This window comes from Aegilops tauschii, chromosome 6, assembly GCF_002575655.3.
Source record: "Aegilops tauschii subsp. strangulata cultivar AL8/78 chromosome 6, Aet v6.0, whole genome shotgun sequence".
Classification (NCBI taxonomy): Eukaryota; Viridiplantae; Streptophyta; class Magnoliopsida; order Poales; family Poaceae; genus Aegilops; species Aegilops tauschii.
In genome coordinates this window covers 227,114,765-227,134,929 of record NC_053040.3, presented here as the reverse complement: position 1 = coordinate 227,134,929, position 20,165 = coordinate 227,114,765, and the positions used below count along the sequence as shown (strand labels likewise).

General features: G+C 50.0%; 1 protein-coding gene across 6 annotated transcripts in view; it reads right to left on the bottom strand.

Moving 5' to 3' along the window:
* Nucleotides 1-18,533, bottom strand: part of LOC109746133 (cyclic nucleotide-gated ion channel 1) — a 47,516-nt gene extending 28,983 nt beyond the window's left edge. For 2 of the 6 annotated variants that reach the window (XM_073501337.1, XM_040392393.2), the window contains exons 1-6: nt 18,359-18,533; nt 11,134-11,279; nt 10,358-10,886; nt 9,502-9,714; nt 2,865-3,142; nt 2,636-2,747 (exon numbers count right to left, since the gene is read on the bottom strand). In XM_073501337.1, coding sequence (XP_073357438.1) covers nt 2,636-2,747; nt 2,865-3,142; nt 9,502-9,714; nt 10,358-10,886; nt 11,134-11,162 — 1,161 coding nt within the window. In that variant the 5' untranslated portion in view covers nt 11,163-11,279; nt 18,359-18,533. Of the gene's footprint in view, nt 1-2,635; nt 2,748-2,864; nt 3,143-9,501; nt 9,715-10,357; nt 10,887-11,133; nt 11,280-18,199 lie in introns of all 6 variants that reach the window. The other 4 variants (XM_073501338.1, XM_073501339.1, XM_020305260.4 and 1 more) reach the window with 3 other exon arrangements.
* Nucleotides 18,534-20,165: the final 1,632 nt, after the last annotated feature.

Genomic DNA, 20,165 nt, shown 5'->3' with positions numbered 1-20,165 from the left:
AAGATGTGGAAGCTTCAAGCACTTGATCTCTTCGTGATGCTCCATCTGAACTTGCACACGGTGGCTCACCCATAGTGGAGTATGGGGGAGCATCATCTAGTCTCCATCGACCCAACGCAATCAAGAAAGGTGGTCCATCTTGAGGAGGACAAGATCGTCATCATCTAGCTCAAGTGGATCATGTGCAAGGCAAAGGTTTGCCCTTGATAGGTTTTCTATTTTACCGGTCTCATGGTGGTAGTTGGGAGACCGGGTTATAGGATCGTTCGCCGTACTATCAAGGGGGGCTCTCAAGTTGGTAGCTTGATCGTATTGTTAGTAGAGAGTTCAAACCATTGCATCCTTGCATCATGTTTCTTGGTTCATGTTTAGTTCTCTTTGTGAGTCTTAGAGCTTATGGTCATCTTGATGACAAGCTCGAGTTCATCGAAAAAGGAGTTCACATGCCTCTTCTTTTGCGTTTTCGGTGTTGTAGTTTTTACCGGTCTTATTCGAGGAAGGGTTCTCATCATTTTCTCTTGGGCCTTTTCTAATTTGCTTCTTATTGTTATTTCTATCAAGATTGTGTTAGCCCTTGTCGCTACATTTCCAACAAACTTGGTTTCGTCGAATTCGGAGTCCGTTTGCAGAAGTTGTGGTAGTTTTGGTGTTCTGAAAAGGCTGCAGCGGTACTACCGCGGACAGGAGCGGATGTAATTTTTTACTACCGCTCTTGGGAGCGGTACTACCGCGGCTACTTCCGTGGCTACTTCCGCTCCGGACCAAAAACTCGTCACAAGTCCAGCAGTGGTAGGCACGAATGTATTTTTTTAGTACCGCTCGCAAGCAGTAGTACCGCTACCTTTAGCGGTAGTACCGCTACCCCTAGCGGTAGTACCGTGAGAACGAGCGGTAGTACCGCTCTGTGCGGGCTGTGAGCATAACGGTTGAATTTTTCCCCACCTATAAAAGGGGGTCTTCTTCCCCATGAATTTTATCTCTTGAGCTCGTGTTCTTTCCCCATTGTTGACCTTCTTCGAGCTTGCTAACTCTCAATCCCTCCACGGATTCTTGCTAGTTTTTGAGGAAAAAGAGAGAGGAGATCTAGATCCACACTTCCACCAATCACTTTCTCCTCTATGTGAGGGAAACCCCTTGGATCTAGATCTTGGAGTTCTTGGTGTTCTCCTTCTTGTTCTTCCTCTCATTTTCCTCCCTACCATTAGTTGCTTCGGTGGGATTTGAGAGAGAAGGACTTGGGCACTCCGTGTGCCCTTGCCATTACATTTGATGCATCGGTTTGAGTTCTCCACGGTGATACGTGGAAGTTACAAGTTGAGAAGCTTATTACTCTTAGGTGCTTGGTGCCCTTGAGCTTGTTCCTCTTGAGTGCTTGGGCGTCCTAGACGGTTGGTAGTGTTCGGAGCTCAATCATTGTGGTGTAAAGCTTCGGGCAAGCGTCGGGGTCTCCAATTAGGTTGTGGAGATCGCCCCGAGCAATTTGACGGGTACCGGTGACCGCCCCAAGGGTTGCCAAAGTGTACGGGTTCGGTGAACGCCCCCAAGGGTTGCCATTTGTACGGGTTCGGTGACCGCCCTCAAGGGTCCCTTAGTGGAATCACGACATCTTGCATTGTGCGAGGGCGTGAGGAGATTACGGTGATCCTAGTGGCTTCTTGGGAAGCATTGTGCCTCCACACCGCTCCAAACGGAGATTAGCATCCGCAAGGGTGTGAACTTGGGATACATCGTCGTCTCCGCGTGCCTCGGTTATCTCTCACCCGAGCTCTTTACTTATGCACTTTACTTTGTGATAGCTATATTGTTTCTTGTCATATATCTTGCTATCACCTGGTAGTTTATCTTGCTTAGCTTAAGCTGTTGGTGCACATAGGTGAGCCTAGTTGTTGTAGGTTTTGTGCTTGACAAATTAACCGCTAGGTTTATTCCGCATTTGTTCAAGCCTAAACCGTAATTATTTTAAAACGCCTATTCACACCCCCCCCCCCCCCTCTAGGCGACATCCACGATCTTTCATCATGAAAGCAAGTTAGAATTGATATAACTTCGCATTATTGTTCTCTCTATCTTTCTTGTGCTGGTCTTGTTGCTTATGTACTTGTCAACTTCTTGTGCATGAATAATTTGTGGTAGTTGGCACAAAATCTTGATCCATGTAGATAACATTTGATAGTTAAACTTGGTTTACCAATGCAAATGGTACATAGGGTTTAACCGAATGGGAGATGTTAGCAGGAATCTCATAGTGGCAGGGATTCAACCCCCCAGAAACCGAATTGGTCGGGTGGCCAAGTGGGGATCACCCAATCCCTTAGTGGAACTAATCCCCTGCAACCGAACATTAGCCTAAGGGTGGGAGTACGTACTCCCAGGAGTACAAAAGAGGAGCTCTAGGACAGAACGAAATCATATACTCTGGGTACATGGCACAGTGAGATAAGGACTAGGACGGAGCGAAGCTGGGGTGCAAGGAAAAGCGACCTAGATTTCATAATTGTGATTTTAGCATGCCAGAGAAACACATCAACATGAACAAAAAAAAATAGCTAAAAGGGGTTATGAGTATTGCAGCCATTACCACTTAATCCAACAATAAACATAACAACAAAAGTTGGCATCCATAGTAAATACATACCTGCACATTACCAATAAGAAGGGCAAATAAGACTAAACCCGATATCGAGACAAAAACAGCAAACAAATTCTCCCATGTGTAAGTGCTTGTTTTCAGATTTTGACCAAGAGAGCTGCGATAGGTAAACCAATACATAAATACAATATCGAATTCAACATTCCTTGATGGAGTACAAACTCTAAGTTGATAGCAAGAAAAATGTGATAAATAGTTAGGGGAGGGGCTAAACCTTAGACTTTGCAGACCCCACCAAAAGCAATAGAAAAATTTCTCAAAGAAACTCGTCGATTGTGAAACAGTTCGGAGAGCCGGTAGGTAAATTCCAAAGGTTGGGTCTATATCGTCGCTGCCATTTGTCAGACAGACATTTTGCAGGAAAATAGTGTCTCTAGCTGTATTACTCCCGCAATATAAAGATGCAAAGTTACAGTTTATCTTGCCACATTCTTTTCTCCAGCAGGTATCTTCTCGCTGAATGGAAAGAAGGTACCAAAGGGCTCCAAACACCTACAAGCAGTTACAGTATCAGCCCTTCTTAGTATCTTGAGTATGGCTATCAGCTAACCAAATATATGCAAATAATTGCAAGTCATCTAGAGATTAACCCTCTTGTGAAGAAATTAATCATCATAGTATACAGGCTGATTTAAAATCATTAAGTTATTCGGTAAGATATTGCTTAGTGAACTAGTATTTGCTTGGGAGTGGAGGTACAACCCCACCACCTGGGTTCAAATCCTCACGGGCTAATAATTGGGTTTTTATTTATAGTTTTATACTACAGGGGCTTCTCCTACAGTTTTTTTTTAGGGAAAGGATAGCAAATTATATAATCTTAGGAGAATCAGAAATACAGTCCAGTTGCACACACAAGTGCTGCTAAGTCAGCTGGGAGAGGATTGTGCCACATAATCTCCATTCTGCAGTTCTCTTTCGAGAAAAAACAGTATTTGATTGGATAAGATGTTCAGCGCCTCAACGTTTCCAAATCACCATCAAACCAGATCAGATATTCCAGGTATATGATCCAAAAGTGTGAGCGATACGGGAAACAGGGTCCCCCAGGCTCGCTAAAGATGGGCCTAACACAGCACCACGAAGCTCAAGGAAAGGGAGGGAAACCTTGCTGTGGGCTCCCCAAGCACAAAGGCATCCGGCGTGCAAGAAGCCCGGGAAGGTGGTTGGGGTCCTTTCCGACCACCCGAACTCCCCCGAGTACCAGCTCTGCTCTTGTGGGCCCTTCAGGGGACCCACCAACTGGTGAAGTATCAATACAGGTCTGACTGGCTCTCTTCGGGTTTTGGTTCGAACCCAAGGGCCGACCGGCACATTAAATGTTACCTGCATACCTATTCTGTAGGGTATGACGATGACGATGAACAGTAAGCCAGTTCGCATCATTCTGAGGCGATACAGCCTGCCATGTATCAGAAAAGTGACAGGCGCAACCCACCTTTCTGACTACAAACCCAATTGGGGGCGGCACGTCTCTCCACCACTGATGGGTGGGGCCCTGCGAGCTGTGGGCGGATGGACGACTTGTTTTTGTCAAACACCACCTGTGCACGCCAATCTATTTTCTGACGGACCCGCATGGGCTGTGCAGACTACACTGTTCAGTTTGTTTGTGACATATTTTGTAGCAGGCCATTGTGGTGCCCCCTGTCTTTTTATAAGGGGGGGACCAAAGCCATGCAAAGGGTTCACATTTTGGAGAAGCATAGCTCTACAGTAGACTAGCGCTCAACACTTCAGAGGAAGAAAGAGAGGAAGAGTTCATCCTGTAATCATACATATCAACATCAACAGATCAAGAACACAAGCAGGACGTAGGGTGTTACACCTCGCGGTGGCCTGAACCTGGGTTAAAAAAAACATGTTCTTTGCTGAAGTGATTTGAAGTGCTTTAGCCCCTGGCCGAACAAAGAAAAGAGGGATCTCCCAGGTCTTCGATATCGACGAATTCCCCGTCGACATCTGCCGCGCCAACTAGGGGGCTAAGGCTTCAGGTCTCTTCAGATCATCTTCATCAACCATGTCCTCATCCGCGCAAAGACCGAAGCACTCTGGCGCAGCTGGCGAAGCCCCCTCAGACGGCGTTGCGCCATCCGGCAGCCAGCTCCCTTTGGGCACTCACTGGTCGGCACGTCGCTGGCAGAGTTCGAATACGGGACCCAAGCGTCCGCGCTACATAACGCGTGTGTCCTTCAGCACTTTCCCGTTCCGATGGAGGAGACTCCTAGGAGTTTTTGGCTCCAGAAAATTGTCGGGTTGGTGAGCATCGCCCGTCGCCAAGAGGCCCCGCGTTCAAACAAGACTTGTGTCCTCCCGCCCCGGCACCAACAAGGGTCTTCCATCGCTTTGCCCGCCAAGCCTCGCTTGACGAGACCAAGAACACCGCTCCAGGCCCCATCTCACGATCACTGCTTCCGTTCCTGTACGTGCCGAGGATCTTCGTGACACCCCCTACAGCAAGAGGAAGGCCGATGCCCCCCAAAAATGGACTAACGAGTGGTGCCCTGCGCACCTCTCCGATAGACATGCCCTCTTGGACTGGCGAGACACCAAGGCATTCGCCGGTAATCGACGCTGAGCACGCCGTGACATGAAACGCGGCACAGGGTTGTACGAACAAGCGCCATCTCCGCCACGTACACGGCGAGGATGATGCTCGCCATGGCCAAGACGACTTCTTTAGCTCCCACGGATCCAAGGTTGTGGCGTGCATCCATGGGGGCGCCTGCATGCCCACTTCACGTCAGACAACTCAAGCTGTTGGCACGGGCGGTTAACCCAGTACTCCCAAGCGTCGAAGCATCCCAACCTCGGGCAGCGAGGCCTCTCCATCTTCAAGCTCCTCAAGAAGTCAGATCCCTTCGAGTGGACCCCCGAGGCTGATCGGGTGCTCCAGAACCTCAAGCGGTATCTCACTTCTCAACAACAGCGGTTCCTCAGGTCTTGGTGCCACCAAGACCTGAGGAACCGCTGTTGTTGTACATCGCCGCCACCCCTCCCCCCCCCCCCCCATGCCGTAAGCGTCGTCCTGGTGGTGAAGCGGGAGGAGACGTTGAGGCCCAAACATGTGTCAGGACCCCCGGCTTAATCGGCATCAACTCTTAGCGCCGGATCCAGGCTACCAGTGCATCCAAAGGAGACAACCATCATCAAGCAAACCTCTAAGCCTAGGCTCCCCTCCAGCCTAGAGCCAATGGCTGGGCCCAACCTCCCTTCCAGCCCCAAACTAATGGTTGAGCCCGAGCTCTCATCCGCATTGGCGCATGAGCCCGAGCTTCCACCCACCCATGCTCCTTTCCAACCAAAAACAGGCGACCAAGCCCAAGCAAGCTCTCATCTAGGCTGGTGTCTGAGCCCGAGCTCTCATTCGACCTCGAGCAAACCAAAGAGCTCGAGGAAGCGTCTCCGACTCTGGGACGGGTTGTACAACGTCCTGTCTACTTTATCAGTGAAGTCCTGCGTGATACCAAGTCACGGAATCCAAAGATCCAGAAGCTGCTCTACGCGATCTTGGTCGCATCAAGAAAGCTGCAGCATTATTTCCAAGCCCATAAGGTGTCCGTCGCCACATCCTTCCCGCTCGATCGCACCTTTCACGACCATGAGACCATCGGCCGCATTGTAGAATGGGTGATCGAGCTCGGGGAGTTTGACCTTCATTTGATCAGCTCCCATGCCATCAAAAGTTGTGCCCTTGCCGACTTTGTGGTGGAATGGACTCGTGTGCCCAAAGACAAGGTGGAAGAACTATTCGCGGCCCCAGGGCACGAGAATCACGAGCACTGGACAATGCATTTCGGTGGATCCTTCACGCTCCTAGGCACGGGGGCTACAGTTGTTCTCACCTCTCCAACGAGCGAACAACTCTAATACGTAACACAACTCCTTTTCAAGGATGCTACCAATAACATGGCCGAATACAAGGGACTGCTTGCCAGCCTCCGGGCGGCAGTCTCCCTCGGAATCCGTTGCCTACTCGTCAAAGCTGACTCGCAACTACTCATCAACCAGGTGTCCAAGGAGTACCACAACTACTCATCAACCATACGTCCAAGCAGTAGCAATGCTTAGACCCACGGATTGCAGCATCCAAGCCCAGGTCAAGAAACTGGAGCGGCATTTCGACAGCCTGCAAATGCAGCACGTGAAGCGCCACGAGAACCGAATCGTTGACCACTTGTCGTGACTGGTTTCCCGTCAGGAGCCGATCCCAGTTGGAACCTTTAAAGAAAGGCTCTTCCGACCGTCTGTCTTGACCGCCGATCAAGACAAAGGAGCTTCCTCTTGCTTCGGCGAGGCTGCAGAGGTGTCGCCTTCTGCAGGGAATCAATAGATCAAGAACACAAAGCAGGCGTAGGGTGTTACACGTCGCGGTGACCTAAACCTGAGTAAAAAAAACTGGGTTGTCGGCTGAAGTAATTTGAAGTGTTTTAGCCCTGGCCGAACAAAGAAACACCGTCGACAAAAAGGTCACGATGCCATGCGAACCATTGTGCTTAGGAATAAACTTGCTAATATTTTGAACATTTTACATATTTTATCTTAGAAAGTTTTGGCAGGTTAAAAAAATAGATTCATCTCACAAGTTGGGACATGTTCTGCTTTGAAGTTTGAAGAACAAGTTTACATGATAAAAACTGAGTGAAAAACAAGGACTGATTTGCACATAGTAGTGACCTTTAATCTACCAAGACATCGGCTTAAGACAAGATGTTTCTCACTACCACAATTTCATTGTTTGTGCATATGGTTTAGCATGTGATAATCATAAAATGTATTGTGTGTTCCATAAAGAAAAAGAAAAAACAATATCCCATGTGCATTGGTATGTGACATTGTTGTTTGCACTACCTCGAGGAATCAAAGTTCACAAACATAAATTTCGAATGCTCACTAGGAGAATATTTTTCGAAAACAAATCCTTATGGGCGTGTTTGGTTGCCTGCATTCGGTCCAACCAGGCCCACGCGGGAAGAATCCGGCCTGTTTGGTTGCCCGCATACACTATTGGGCCTGCATCGCACGAACTTTAAAGCACCTCTGGGCTTGTCTCGCTGGGAACGCTCAGATCGGCAGTTTCTCCAGAGCCAGGCCCGCTCGATGCACGTGAGCGGCAGGGACTGCACGCGCGGAGCCATGCTCGAGAAGCCGCGTTGCTTCCCGAAGCGCCGGCAGTTATTACCCTCACCGCCCCCTCACCACTTCGTATCCCCTCTGCCCACTCTCACCGACGGCGGCAGTAGCGACGGCGTGCAGCAGATCGGAGAAGAGCAAGGCGACCACCGGCTTCCGCATCATCACCTCCGGCACAGCAATGGCGGTAAGCACTTTTTTCACCTCCTCACGTACTCATTCGCACTCAATCCGCGTTTAGGTTCGATCCGCATTAGGGGAATGGGGAATCGAGGTAAATAGCCATAGGATTGATCATAACATCGTCATGAGTTTGTGGTACCGATGGATTTGAGGTTACCGATCGGGATTGAGTACAAGGGTAATGTGGATTGGGGGGAAATCTTACACGGTAGTTCTAGATCTTAGCCTCGGCTACCCTAGAGGCGTTTGGAGCGGCGGTTACCCTTGCCCTTGTTCTTCTCCTCGAGCTGCACCACCGTCTCTTCTTGCTCGCCGGAGTCCAGATCAATTGGCATGCTTCGGTGTCCTGGCTCCGGCGCCCTTGCAACCATCGCCACCGCAACTTCTTCTTCCACCTCCATCGCCACCACTTCTTGTTCCTCCTTCACCACCACCACAGTCCCTATCGTGAAGTACATTGCGGCACGATGGTCATGTGGACGCCTGTACTCTCTGTACTTGGCCCCCTTGACCTCTGCCGGGCGTCGCCGGAGTCGGCCTGATTCATGGCCCAGCGAAGATGTCGATGACATAGCGCCCTTCGCTAGGTCAGGAATCAGCGTCTTCAACTCCTGCAAGGTGATCCTTGCCCCTCAGCTTGAGTGCATCCCGATGCCCCTGGACTTCACCAAGCACTTCCCGGCGGTGCCGCAAGAGTTCAAGCTCAGGGCCAACACCGGTTGCTCATGGAGGGTGACGTTCAAGCTGCTCACTCCGAACATGCTCAAGGTCATCGTCTTCAACGACGAAGGCATTGAAGTGGTCACCAAGTGCAGCAAGCATGACGAGGCCTTCACCGTCAACGTCTAGGACTGCCCTTCCTATGCTCCATCTGGTTTAGTTTCTTATCGTACTGCTTTGCATCCAAACTGATATGTTTAAGTGTGGCACTTTATTTAAACTGCGGCTAGCTATGGTTTAAACTATCTTCTGTTGTGAGTGTATGATTGTTTCTTCACGCCGTTGTGTGTTGGTAACCCCGCCAACAAGTTGAAGAGGTTACCAGACAATAGTTGTTGCATTGAACCAAACACCGAGTAGTTGCGTGAGCCGAGCCAATGCAGGCAACCAAACGGTATGCCAAAATTGCTAGCCTAATGCGAGAGGCCTAAATGCGGGCAACCAAACAATGTGCAGATGTCGACTTTTGGCCTGTTTTCCTTCAACCAGGCTGGGTTGAGCCAGGCTGAGCTAGCCAGGCCCGGCTCCTACGGCAACCAAACACGCCCTATCTGTATCTACTAATTTATCCGTATTGATGTGAGATTGCATGATAAAATTCATTCGAGAATTATCTTCAGTCACAAATAGAGGAGTTTTATCAAGCAATAATTATTGGGTTACCACTTAGGCTCTTACCATCAAGAAAAAACTATATACAATGAACTCAAATCAGCATGGATTCAGAATTCGAATTTATTAATTAAGTTTAGAGACAGAAAAGGGAAATAAATTAACTTGCATTCTTCTTACTAATTAGTGAGCGGAGCACTTACATGGCTAGCGAGCATATAAATTAAAAGGTTAAAAGCAGCACCAGCCCATGCGGTCTCTGTAATTATGCCAGCCGACCTTGTGATTTGAAGGTAGAGTGGTATTATTCGAACGAGCCGAGGCACGTACTGACATGTAACAATAACCATCAGTATATCTTTTGCCTCCATAACCTTGGAATCTTTGAGATGGGGTAGCACTAACAATACAAAAACCTGGTTATTGAAATGATGTCGTTATTGTTACATATTTGTGACAAAACAGATTCTAAAAACGCAATATTCCGCATTTGTTTCATTCAAATTTAAGAATAGTATCACCCAGTTAAGAACAGTGACTGCATTCAACCTCTTTTTTATGTCATAGGTGGAAAGTATCTGCCCTTTTTGGCATGTTCTATAAGTATCCCAAAGCTTCAATCATACCAAGTAAATGAATAGTACAGCATTAGCTTATAACTCAGCATGTTAAATACAGAATGCCCCAAGTAATTATTGTCTCTTATAATTCCCAGAGGACAACATTCCCTTGGTTGATGTTCTCTTATCAGCAGTTATAATTACTGTGCATAACCACACTAAACATCTCATCTCATTGATGCGCTTGATTGCATAGATGCTCCATAAGTCCATATCTTTGTGCATTCTGGGCCATTAGGCCCCATAAATTTTAGGTACACTAAAATAGCTAACGGCAACAGTTCCTACTGCCTTCCTAATAAATCATACATGAGGAAACTAGTACAAAAGTGCATGCATACAACTAGTCTTATTGGATCCTAACAAAACCATCAGAACTACAAGAAGCACATGATGTTCAACTGTTGCAGGTTAATGCAGAAAATGGCATACGAAGTACCTGAGGGAGGGGCATAACAGCTAAAAAATCAATCAGAAAGTATGTAGTTAGATAACGCTTTGCTATTGCAAAGGTGTCTTCAACCAAGACACCACGACCAAATACTCTGGAAGGAGCAACAAATCCTGTTCTGAACTGAAATATTATATGGAGCAAATAGAAGATGTCTGTGAAGAAGCGCAGGATACTTGCAATGGTTGCCAACTTTTTGTCCAGATATAGGCAGTTCTTGACACCATCGATCACTGGGATATAAAAGAATAGTGGGTCCACAGAAACTGCAATTAGACATGATATCACAAATATCTTGTTCCATCTTTGCAAAAATGGCCCTTGAGGATCAAGAACTCTTGTTTTGGCCTTCCTTTCCTCTGGTGTTGATTTGTTCAGGGTTTCAGGGTGTGAACTGTTCCCTAAGAATGAGAAGGCTCCTAGAGTCTTATCCTTTAGTGAGTCAAATGCAGTATGCCTTCCTTCTGAAACTATCTTATCTGACCCGACAGAATACTCTGACCTCCAGTCATGAAACCTGACACACACACACACAAACAGCTAAGGCTACTTGTCAGAATAATGCGCAGGTATGGATTCTTATTTTGGCAGCTCTTTAGATATAATAACTTCGGAATCTGTCAAACATGAACTTTTTGTAAACCATAATGAAGCTGACCTCATATGTTCCCAGTGGAGTAGGTTTTCCTTCGAAATATGAAATTTTCTATTTCTATTTTAAGACACCAAACACTCTTCAGTACAAGGGGGGCATAGAAACTAACCTCACATATCTCTCCTCTCGGAAAGCCATTCAGTCTGCCTAGCACCAGCAGATAGAACAGGACTAGGACCACGATGGGTCAAATCTTCAAGTGCAGCACTGAAGTATCATATCTCTGATGATCACAGCAAGAGATGAGTAAGCGACCTAGAAAGGCATCAACAGCAGGTCGTTATAAATTCTTTATAACATAAAAGTACAGTAAAGGGGAGAAAAAAATCTTAGGGCTGAAGAATCAACGAAAGAAATTTAAACTGATCAACATGACCTTGTGTAGCCTGAGAAAATCCAACTGTTCAATTCATTATTTAAAGGGCTTGCTGTGAATACAAAAAAAATGCTAAGTCATCCTTTTTTTTCTCGAATACGCAGGAGTGTGCGTACTATATATTAAAGGAAGAGGATGGGGACAAGAACCCCTCCACGTTGGCGTTTACATGTTACAAAGATACATGAGAACCAACTCCACTGACACAGCCGAACACTAATCTAGCCTAATTCCTCCCCTCAGCCCACCGAACTAGCCCTCCGAGGATAGGCTCCACATCTCCTTTTAGGATGCCCGCTTGCTTCCATGCCCGTCCTTCGGTGTCAATTCTGTTTGCAAGTGCTCTAAAGGAGAGGGGGGCGCCCTCGAAGACAATCGCGTTTCGGTGCTTCCAAATTTCCCAGAGCACAAGAAGTAAGATGGCGCGTGCTTCCTTTGCACCTTGGCCTTGAGTAGTAGTGACGGCACACCAGTCTCGCAGCCTCGAGCCCTGACTCGGCATCCACTGTGGCCTATGGAGAGCTCCACACATGATAGCCCATACTTCTCTGACGAAGACGCAGCCCAGAAGGAGATGATCAATGGTTTCCTCGTGCTGATCACAAAAGGGGCACGCGTCCTAATGATCCAGCCCGCACCTAGCAAGTCTGTCCGAGGTCCAACATCTATTGTGCATCGCGAGCCAAAGGAAGAAGCGGCACCGTAGTGGGGCCTTGGATTGCCATGTGAATTGTGCTGTCGGCTCCACTTCACGTCCTGCGAACCTGGCATCATATGCAGAGGTCACTGAGTATTGCCCATTCGCCTCCCAGCTCCAAGTGATGCGATCATCCTCATGCGGCATGAGCACTGTCCTGGTAACCCGGTCCCAAAGGAGCATATATTCGTTTAGCTGCTGTCCAGTGAGATCGGGCCCGATGTCTAAGGCCCAATGGCCCGTTGAAACCGCGTGGTGAACTGTCTGTGCTGCTCACGCGCTAGGTGCAACGATGGCGTATATGGACGGGGCCACGTCCTGAACTGTAAAGCCATCGAGCCACCGGTCTTCCCAGAAGCAAGCCCTCAAGCCATTGCCAACCACCGTTTTTGCCACGGCCCTGAAGAGCTGCCTGGACTCCTCCGGGACTGCTATCTGGAATTCAGCCCACGGTCTAGATTGATCAATATGCTGGAGCCATAGCCATCTAGATTGAATGGCAATGTTCAGCCATCGGAGGTTGGGCAGGCCCAGGCCTCCCGCCCACTTAGGCGCACACACAGCCTCCCAGGCCACTCTACAATGGCCACCATTCGCGCTCTCTCGTGCACACCAAAGGAACCCTCTGCAGATTTTCACCATGGCCTTGATCACTTTCTGAGGGATGTCAAGCACCATCATCGCATGAATCGGTGTGGCACAAAGGACCGATTTGATTAACAATAAGCGTCCGCTCTTAGGCATAGAGGCAGCCCTCCAAGTTGGTAACTTGCGCGCAAGGCGGTCCACAAGACCCATAAGCTGAGTCGACGTTTGCTTCCTTATTGATAGCGGGAGGCCAAGGTACTTGCAAGGATATGTGCCCGTCGGGCAGCCCAGGAATCGCTCCACCCTCTCCATATCAGCTGTAGTGCATCTGATCGGCAATGATGTACTCTTGGTGAGGTTCACTCTAAGGCCCGATGCGTCGCCAAAGCACTGAAGGATCCAGGCACTGTACGAAGATCCGCTTCGAGCGGTTTGATAAAAAGCATCACATCGTCAGCAAACAGCGATAGCCGCTGTTGCATCCCCGATCTGGCCAGCGGAATCAGGAGAGCACGGGATGCCGCCAGTTGGAACATTTTGTGCAGCGGCTCCATAGCCAAGATGAAGAGCATCGGCGAGAGAGGCGCGCCTTGCCTCATGGCCCTTGCATTGTATATGGGCCTGCCAGGGTATCCATTTACCATAACTCGCGTAGAGGATGTAGCCAGGAGTCCACAAACCCACTCGATCCACCGCGCACCAAAACCCATCGCCCGCATCACCTCCAGGAGAAAAGGCCATTGGACCGTGTCGAATGCTTTCGTGATGTCAAGTTTAAGCATGATCGTGGGCTCCCGAAGGGCGTGGAGCCGGCGTGCCATGCATTGGACCAGCATGAAGTTGTCGTGGATCGACCGTCCCCTGATGAAAGCACTCTGGTGTATGCCAACAAGCGTGGGCAGATCGGAGGCCAACCTGACAGCCATTGCCCTGTCGAAGACCTTTATCGCCCCGTGCATGAGGCTGACCGGCCGGAAGTCCTTTAGATCCACCGCTGCATCGATCTTGGGAAGTAGAGTAACAATGGCTTTGTTGATCGCCGGCAGTCCCCGCATGTCACCTTGGTGGAAGAGGCCCATGGCGCGCATGATGTCGCCTTTGATTATGTGCCGGCAGGAAGCATAGAACCTACCGGTGAAGCCGTCCGGCCCCGGCGCCTTGTCCATGGGCATAGATTTGATTACTTGCTCAATCTCCTCCTCCGTGAAGGGCACCTCAAGGTGTGTCAGGTCTCTATGAGGCAGGTTCAGGACGTCCAGGTTAAGAGCCTGCGCCCGCAGCGGGGTCTCACCCAACAAGCGATTGTAGAAATCATCCACCATGCATGAAAGCTCGTCCTGGCCCATGGCGACAGCCTCTCCCTACTTGAGAACGGTGATCATGTTACGCCGCTGGCGGTGACGGGCGTGCCTGTGGAAGAACTTGGTGTTCGCGTCCCTATCGCGAAGAAAGAGGAGGCGGGAACGCAATCTGGCAATCGTGCGCTCGAGGGAGGATAGTCCCAGCAGCTTCCTTTTCAAAACCTTGCGCTGTTCCCGCTCCTGAGAGGAGAGAGCTCTTGTGTCCATGGCAGTACATTGACGCACAACCGCACGTACACTCATTCACATAGCGCCCACAAAAGACCAGATGCACAGAGAAGTCACCACAGGAGCCTCACTGTCGAAGAAAATTTCGCCTCCTGCTGCAGAATATTCCTGTGACACACAGGGTGTCAAACCCAGGGTTTGATCCCTGGTGGGATAGGGGTACAACCACCCTCCTAACCATACAACCACAGGTTGGTTCTCCACTAAGTCTTTTCTCAGCACTTAGCAGACGATCAAACGCAGGTACATAAAGAACATACTATTAAGTAATTTTTAGTGTGACACCGCTGAACGAGAGCGGAAACTACTCCCAATTCCTCCTGGACGGGTTAATGGCGACCCCATTGCTCACCGTCGGGGCTTGGGGCGACCAGCTATCCCTGTTCCTGTTAATCCTTGCCATCGACCCCATTGCTCACCGTCGGGGCTTGGGGCGACCAGCTATCCCCGTTCCTATTCATCCTTGCCATCGACCCGCTTCAACGTATACCTGATGCTGCTGCCGCCTTGGGGGCTCTTTCCCCTCTACCAGGGAGGGACATGATGTTGTGGGTCAGACTCTATGCTGGTGATGCCATCATTTTCCCAAACCCTTACCGTGGCGACATCAACAACCTTCTCCAAATCCTCGAGCAGTTTGGGCGTGCTACTAGACTTTGCATCAACCCATCCGTTGCCAGGGCATTGACCTTGATGGTATCCTTAAGGGGTTTGGCGGCAGCAGGGTAGGTTTCCTGATCACCTACCTTGGGCTGCCGATCACTCTATCAAGGACAAGGCGCGTGCATCTCCAGTTCGTCCTTGGTCGGATCAAGGCCAAGATGGCAAGATGGAAGCTCATGAACCATGCGGGCTGGCGGGCTCTCGTGCGCTCCCCATCTTTGCCCTGCACTCCCCGTCTTCGCCCTGACAGCAATCCGTGCTCCCCCGGGATTTTCCAAAGAAATCGACAAAATTTGCAGAGAATTCCTCTGGGTGCACGAGGAGAAGCTTGCTAGTTGAAAGTGCAAGGTCAAGTGGACCTCTGTCTGCTCGCCAATTGCCCTGGGAGGTTTGGGCATCCACGACCTCGACAAGTTTGCGCACGAGCTATAATTGCGATGGCTCTGGCTTAGCTGGCAGGCGCCCTCATGTCCATGGGTGGGCTCTGACTTGCCGTGCGACCAACAGGACCGAGACTCTTCATTGCAGCCACCTCAGTCAATATCAGGAAGGGCAAGCCCACCTATTTCTGGGAGTCAACCTAGCTATGCTCTACCCCCCTTTGCCTGATGGGGCCAAGGCTCTACGTGCGGTCTAGAAGAAAAGCTAGATCGGTGCGTGAGGCCCTGCTGAATAACAAATGGACTCAGGCATCAGAAACCAACACCTGACGGAAGAAAACATCGCTAAGTTCCTTCTGATTTGGAACATGCTCAGAGCGTCCGCCATTGTCCTTCACCCGGACATACCAAACGAAATTTTTTTGAAGGTCTCGAGCTCGGGCTCATACAACGCTGCCCCGGCATATAAGTTACAATTCTTGGGAGGAACTAGATCGCCCTTCCGTAGCCTGTTCTAGAAGGCTTGGGCTTCGCGCTGCAAGTTTTTCGTATGGCTTCTGCTCCAAGACAGAACTTGGTGTGCTGATCAGCTGCTACGTCGTGGCTGGCCGAATGAATACTTCTGCCCTCTCTGGACCCGGAATCTTGAGACCTCCATGCACCTATTCTGGCAATGCCCAGGGGCAAAGGAAATTTGTAGGCGGGCCTCGCTCTGGCTGGGGTGTTGGGCGCTGAACCCCCAAGCATGGCCGGAGGTTAAAAATTCACTAGGGTTTTGGGAAGCGATCTCAAGCTCAACGACAGCAGACAATGCTAAAGGTGCCAAATCCCTCATGATCATGATCACTTGGGAGATATGGCTGGAAAGGAACAAACACATTTTCCGAGACGAGATTTCTTCCGTAAACACAATCATGACACTCTTTGGATTCTCGGAGAATCGCAAGAGCAATCTGCATGCAGCACCCCTTCGGTGATCCGCCCTGAAAAGATCAGCATGCTGAGCAACCACTTCTCTTTTTTTTGGGTTGCTACCCCCGTCTCTGGATTCTTGGAGAATCGTCAGAGCAATCTGCATGCAGCACCCCTTCGATGATCCGCCCTGAAAAGATCAGCATGTCAAGCAACCACTTCTCTTTTTTTTGGGGGGGGGAGGGGTTGGTACACCCACCTTTTCTCCTTTTATCGCTTCTCCAACTATGATGATGTAAATACTGCTCCCTACATATCAAGCTGCACACTACTAAAACTAGGTAGAGGCGTGAACTGACTCGCATGAAAAGTGGATCGTCCAGTGCCGCTCCCACGAGCGACGCGGGCGAGCCCTTGTGCCGACAAAACTCAGCCGCCTCCCATCCTCTCCTCTCCTACGCCACCGCCAGAGGGCAAAGCCGGCGGCAGCGAGGTTGCTTGTCCTCTCAAGGGATTGACTGGCAGCACAGGACATCTAGGCTTCGCGTGGGCGTGGGCCTCTTCATGGCATGCGGCGGCGCGGCCGCGGGCTTCCAGCGGTGGCTTTGATGTCAGGCTGCGGCGTGACGACACCTCGACTGCAAGCATCCTGCAATTGCACAAGTGCGAGGCGGTGGCACGACAGCTTGGAGGCCCGACAACGAGCATGCTTGGGGCGCACACGGTGCTCCGGTCGGGAGGCGTGGCGCCGATCTGGCGGTTGTGCGCTCCTGATCTAGTGTCGGTTGCGCTCCGCGTGAGCACGCGCTGGCAATGTTGATTTGTCTTTCGTGCTCCAGTTTCGGCCATGTTGGACCCTATGTCGACGAGCCTAGGCAGGGCTCTCTTCTGCGAGGTTGTAGTTGGTGGTGTGTTCTGTCATCGATGTGATGACCACTCCAGCCTACGGCGGCGACCTCGCTGCGGATTGTGGTGGCCACCAAAACGTCTTCATGAGGGTTCCTCTCTCCAGATCAGGTGGCTTACTTTGGCGATGAGATGCAAACAATGGACGATAGCATGACACGGAGGGATGGTTGTGCAATGGCGGCGGTCACACATCGCATGTAGCTACTGGGATCGCTAAAAAGTGGTGGCGACAACACATAAGTGAAATCGATGGTGGTGCACAACGGCGGCGGTCACACATCGCATGTAGCTGCTGGGATCGCTGAAAAGTGGTGGCGACAACGCATAAGTGAAATCGATGGTGGTGCTACTCGAGCACCCGGTCTGGAGCTCCAGGGTGAAAGCCTAGGTCTGACCCGAGTTGGTTATATTTCACAATGGTGATGTTTTTACATTGTTACCTTGTTGAAGGCATTGCTCGGATATGCTCGGACTGGTTCTAGCCTTGGGTGGTTGGATCCGGTGACATTGGCGCTTGAGCGTCACTCCCTTTCTGAAAGTTGCTGCTAAAGAACATCTTCGTCCATGTGATGTCATGAGATAGTTGGTGCAGATATGGTCATTGTTATACTTTGTCGCAGATCTGATCGCTTGGGGGGGAGGGGGGCAGGGGAGGGGTTTCCTCACCTACTCATAGCTTTGGTGTTATATCGTGTTTTTGTGTGCATACCCTTGGTGTTGGCTATGTGCATCTTAGTTATGCAAGGACTGGGTGTATGCTCATTGTGTTTGTATTCTCTTGATGCTTCATTTTAAGCCAATAAAATTCACCATTTGTCCAAAAACCTATCACAATAAAAAGCCAGCGGTTGCTGGATCTTTCAAAAAAGAAACAAAAAACTAAAAACTACTCTCAATTCCACAGCGACAAAGCAATTTCTGCACCTAACCACTCTATGCCGGCGAACCAAGTCGGCACTCCAGTGACTCCCTTTCACAACAACAAGGTGCCACCACGGGAGATCACAATTCGCAGCACGCTCTTGACCCGCCCGCACAGAGAAAAAGCAACGCACACGCACCGGGCAGCTCGGCGGCGAGATCGCGGCACCGGCAAAGCAGCACGCTAGGCACCTGATGGATCTGAAATAAGCGGCGAGCAGAAATAACAGATCGGAGCGACGCGGGGACGGGGGCAGCAGGATACGCCACTGTAGCAGCAGCAGCACCACGAGGCTTACCCGGACGGAGGGTCTGGGGAGGTGAAGCGTCGCCGAAGAGGGGGCGAGGTGGTGATGCAGTTTAACCAGTGGGGTGGGTATCGACGACGGGGACTAGACCGGGGTAGCCGGACGCGCTCGCGAGGGAACGAAGCAGTCAGAGTCGGACGACGTTTGGCCGCCCTGGATTATCCCCGTTTGCTATATATATATATATATATATATATATATATATATATATATATATATATATATATATATGTATTAATATTAAATTGTACCGGAAATCCACTTTGCCTCCCGGGTCTAGATGCCCCCGCTATCTGGACCTCATACTCTGTACACGATCCGCGCCATGAAAAGTATCCCTCGTCCACACCTGGCCCAGGCAAATCAGCGACCCATGTAGCTTTTTTTACCTGTGCTAAAAGGCACAAAAAGAAGTGCCAGCGATAGGACTCGAACTCGGGATCCCTTCGCTCCTAGGTGACAGCGCAAACAACTATGCCAGAAGCCAGAGAACTTGTGCAATGTACATTTTACTTTCTTTTATTATTAGGATGACGATAACTGCCACACGTGTAGTATATTCGACATGCACCCACACACCGTGTGTGGTGTGAGCAGGAGGCAGCCCACACGGGCTGTGTGTGGGCGGACATTAGAATTGCCTACACGTGTGGGCGCGGTTACTTCGTTGTGACGCCCCCAATTCGACCGTACACTAATCATGCACGCAAATGTGTACGATCAAGATCAGGAACTCACAGGAAGATATCACAACACAACTCTACAACATAAATAAGTCATACAAGCATCATAATACAAGCCAGGGGCCTCGAGGGCTCAAATACAAGTGTTCGATCATAGACGAGTCAGCGGAAGCAACAATATCTGAGTACAGACATAAGTTAAATAAGTTTGCCTTAAGAAGGCTAGCACAAAAGTAGCAACGATCGAAAAGGCAAGGCCTCCTGCCTGGGACCTCCTAACTACTCCTCGAAGCCGAACTCCATGCAGAATCATTCTCGGGATCTCTAGCTCCTGGACTCCAGCGCCTGGTTGCGACAACCAGGTATAGAAAGGGGAAAAGAGGGAGAAAAGCAACCGTGAGTACTCATCCAAGTACTCGCAAGCAAGGAGCTACACTACATATGCATGGGTATATGTGTAAAGGGCCATATCAGTGGACTGAACTGCAGAATGCCAGAATAAGAGGGGGATAGCTAATCATGTCAAAGACTACGCTTCTGGCCACCTCCATCTTGCAGCATGTAGAAGAGAGTAGGTGGTAAGTTCACCAAGTAGCATCGCATAGCATAATCCTACCCGGCGATCCCCTCCTCGTCGCCCTATTAGAGAGCGATCACCGGGTTATATCTGGCACTTGGAAGGGTGTGTTTTATTAAGTATCCAGTTCTAGTTGTCATAAGGTCAAGGTACAACTCCGGGTCGTCCTTTTACCGAGGGACACGACTATTCGAATAGATAAACTTCCCTGCAGGGGTGCACCACATAACCCAACACGCTTGATCCTATTTGGCCGGACACACTTTCCTGGGTCATGCCCGGCCTCGTAAGATCAACACGTCGCAGCCCCACCTAGGCTCAACAGAGAGGTTAGCACGCCGGTCTAAACCCTATGCGCGCAGGGGTCTGGGCCCATCGCCCATTGCACACCTGCACGTTGCGTACGCGGCCGGAAGCAGACCTAGCCCCCTTAATACAAGCGCGAGCTTACGGTCCAATGCGGCGCGCGCCACTCAGTCACTGACGTCAAAAAGAGCTTCGGCTGATACCACGACGTCGAGTGCCCATAACTGTTCCC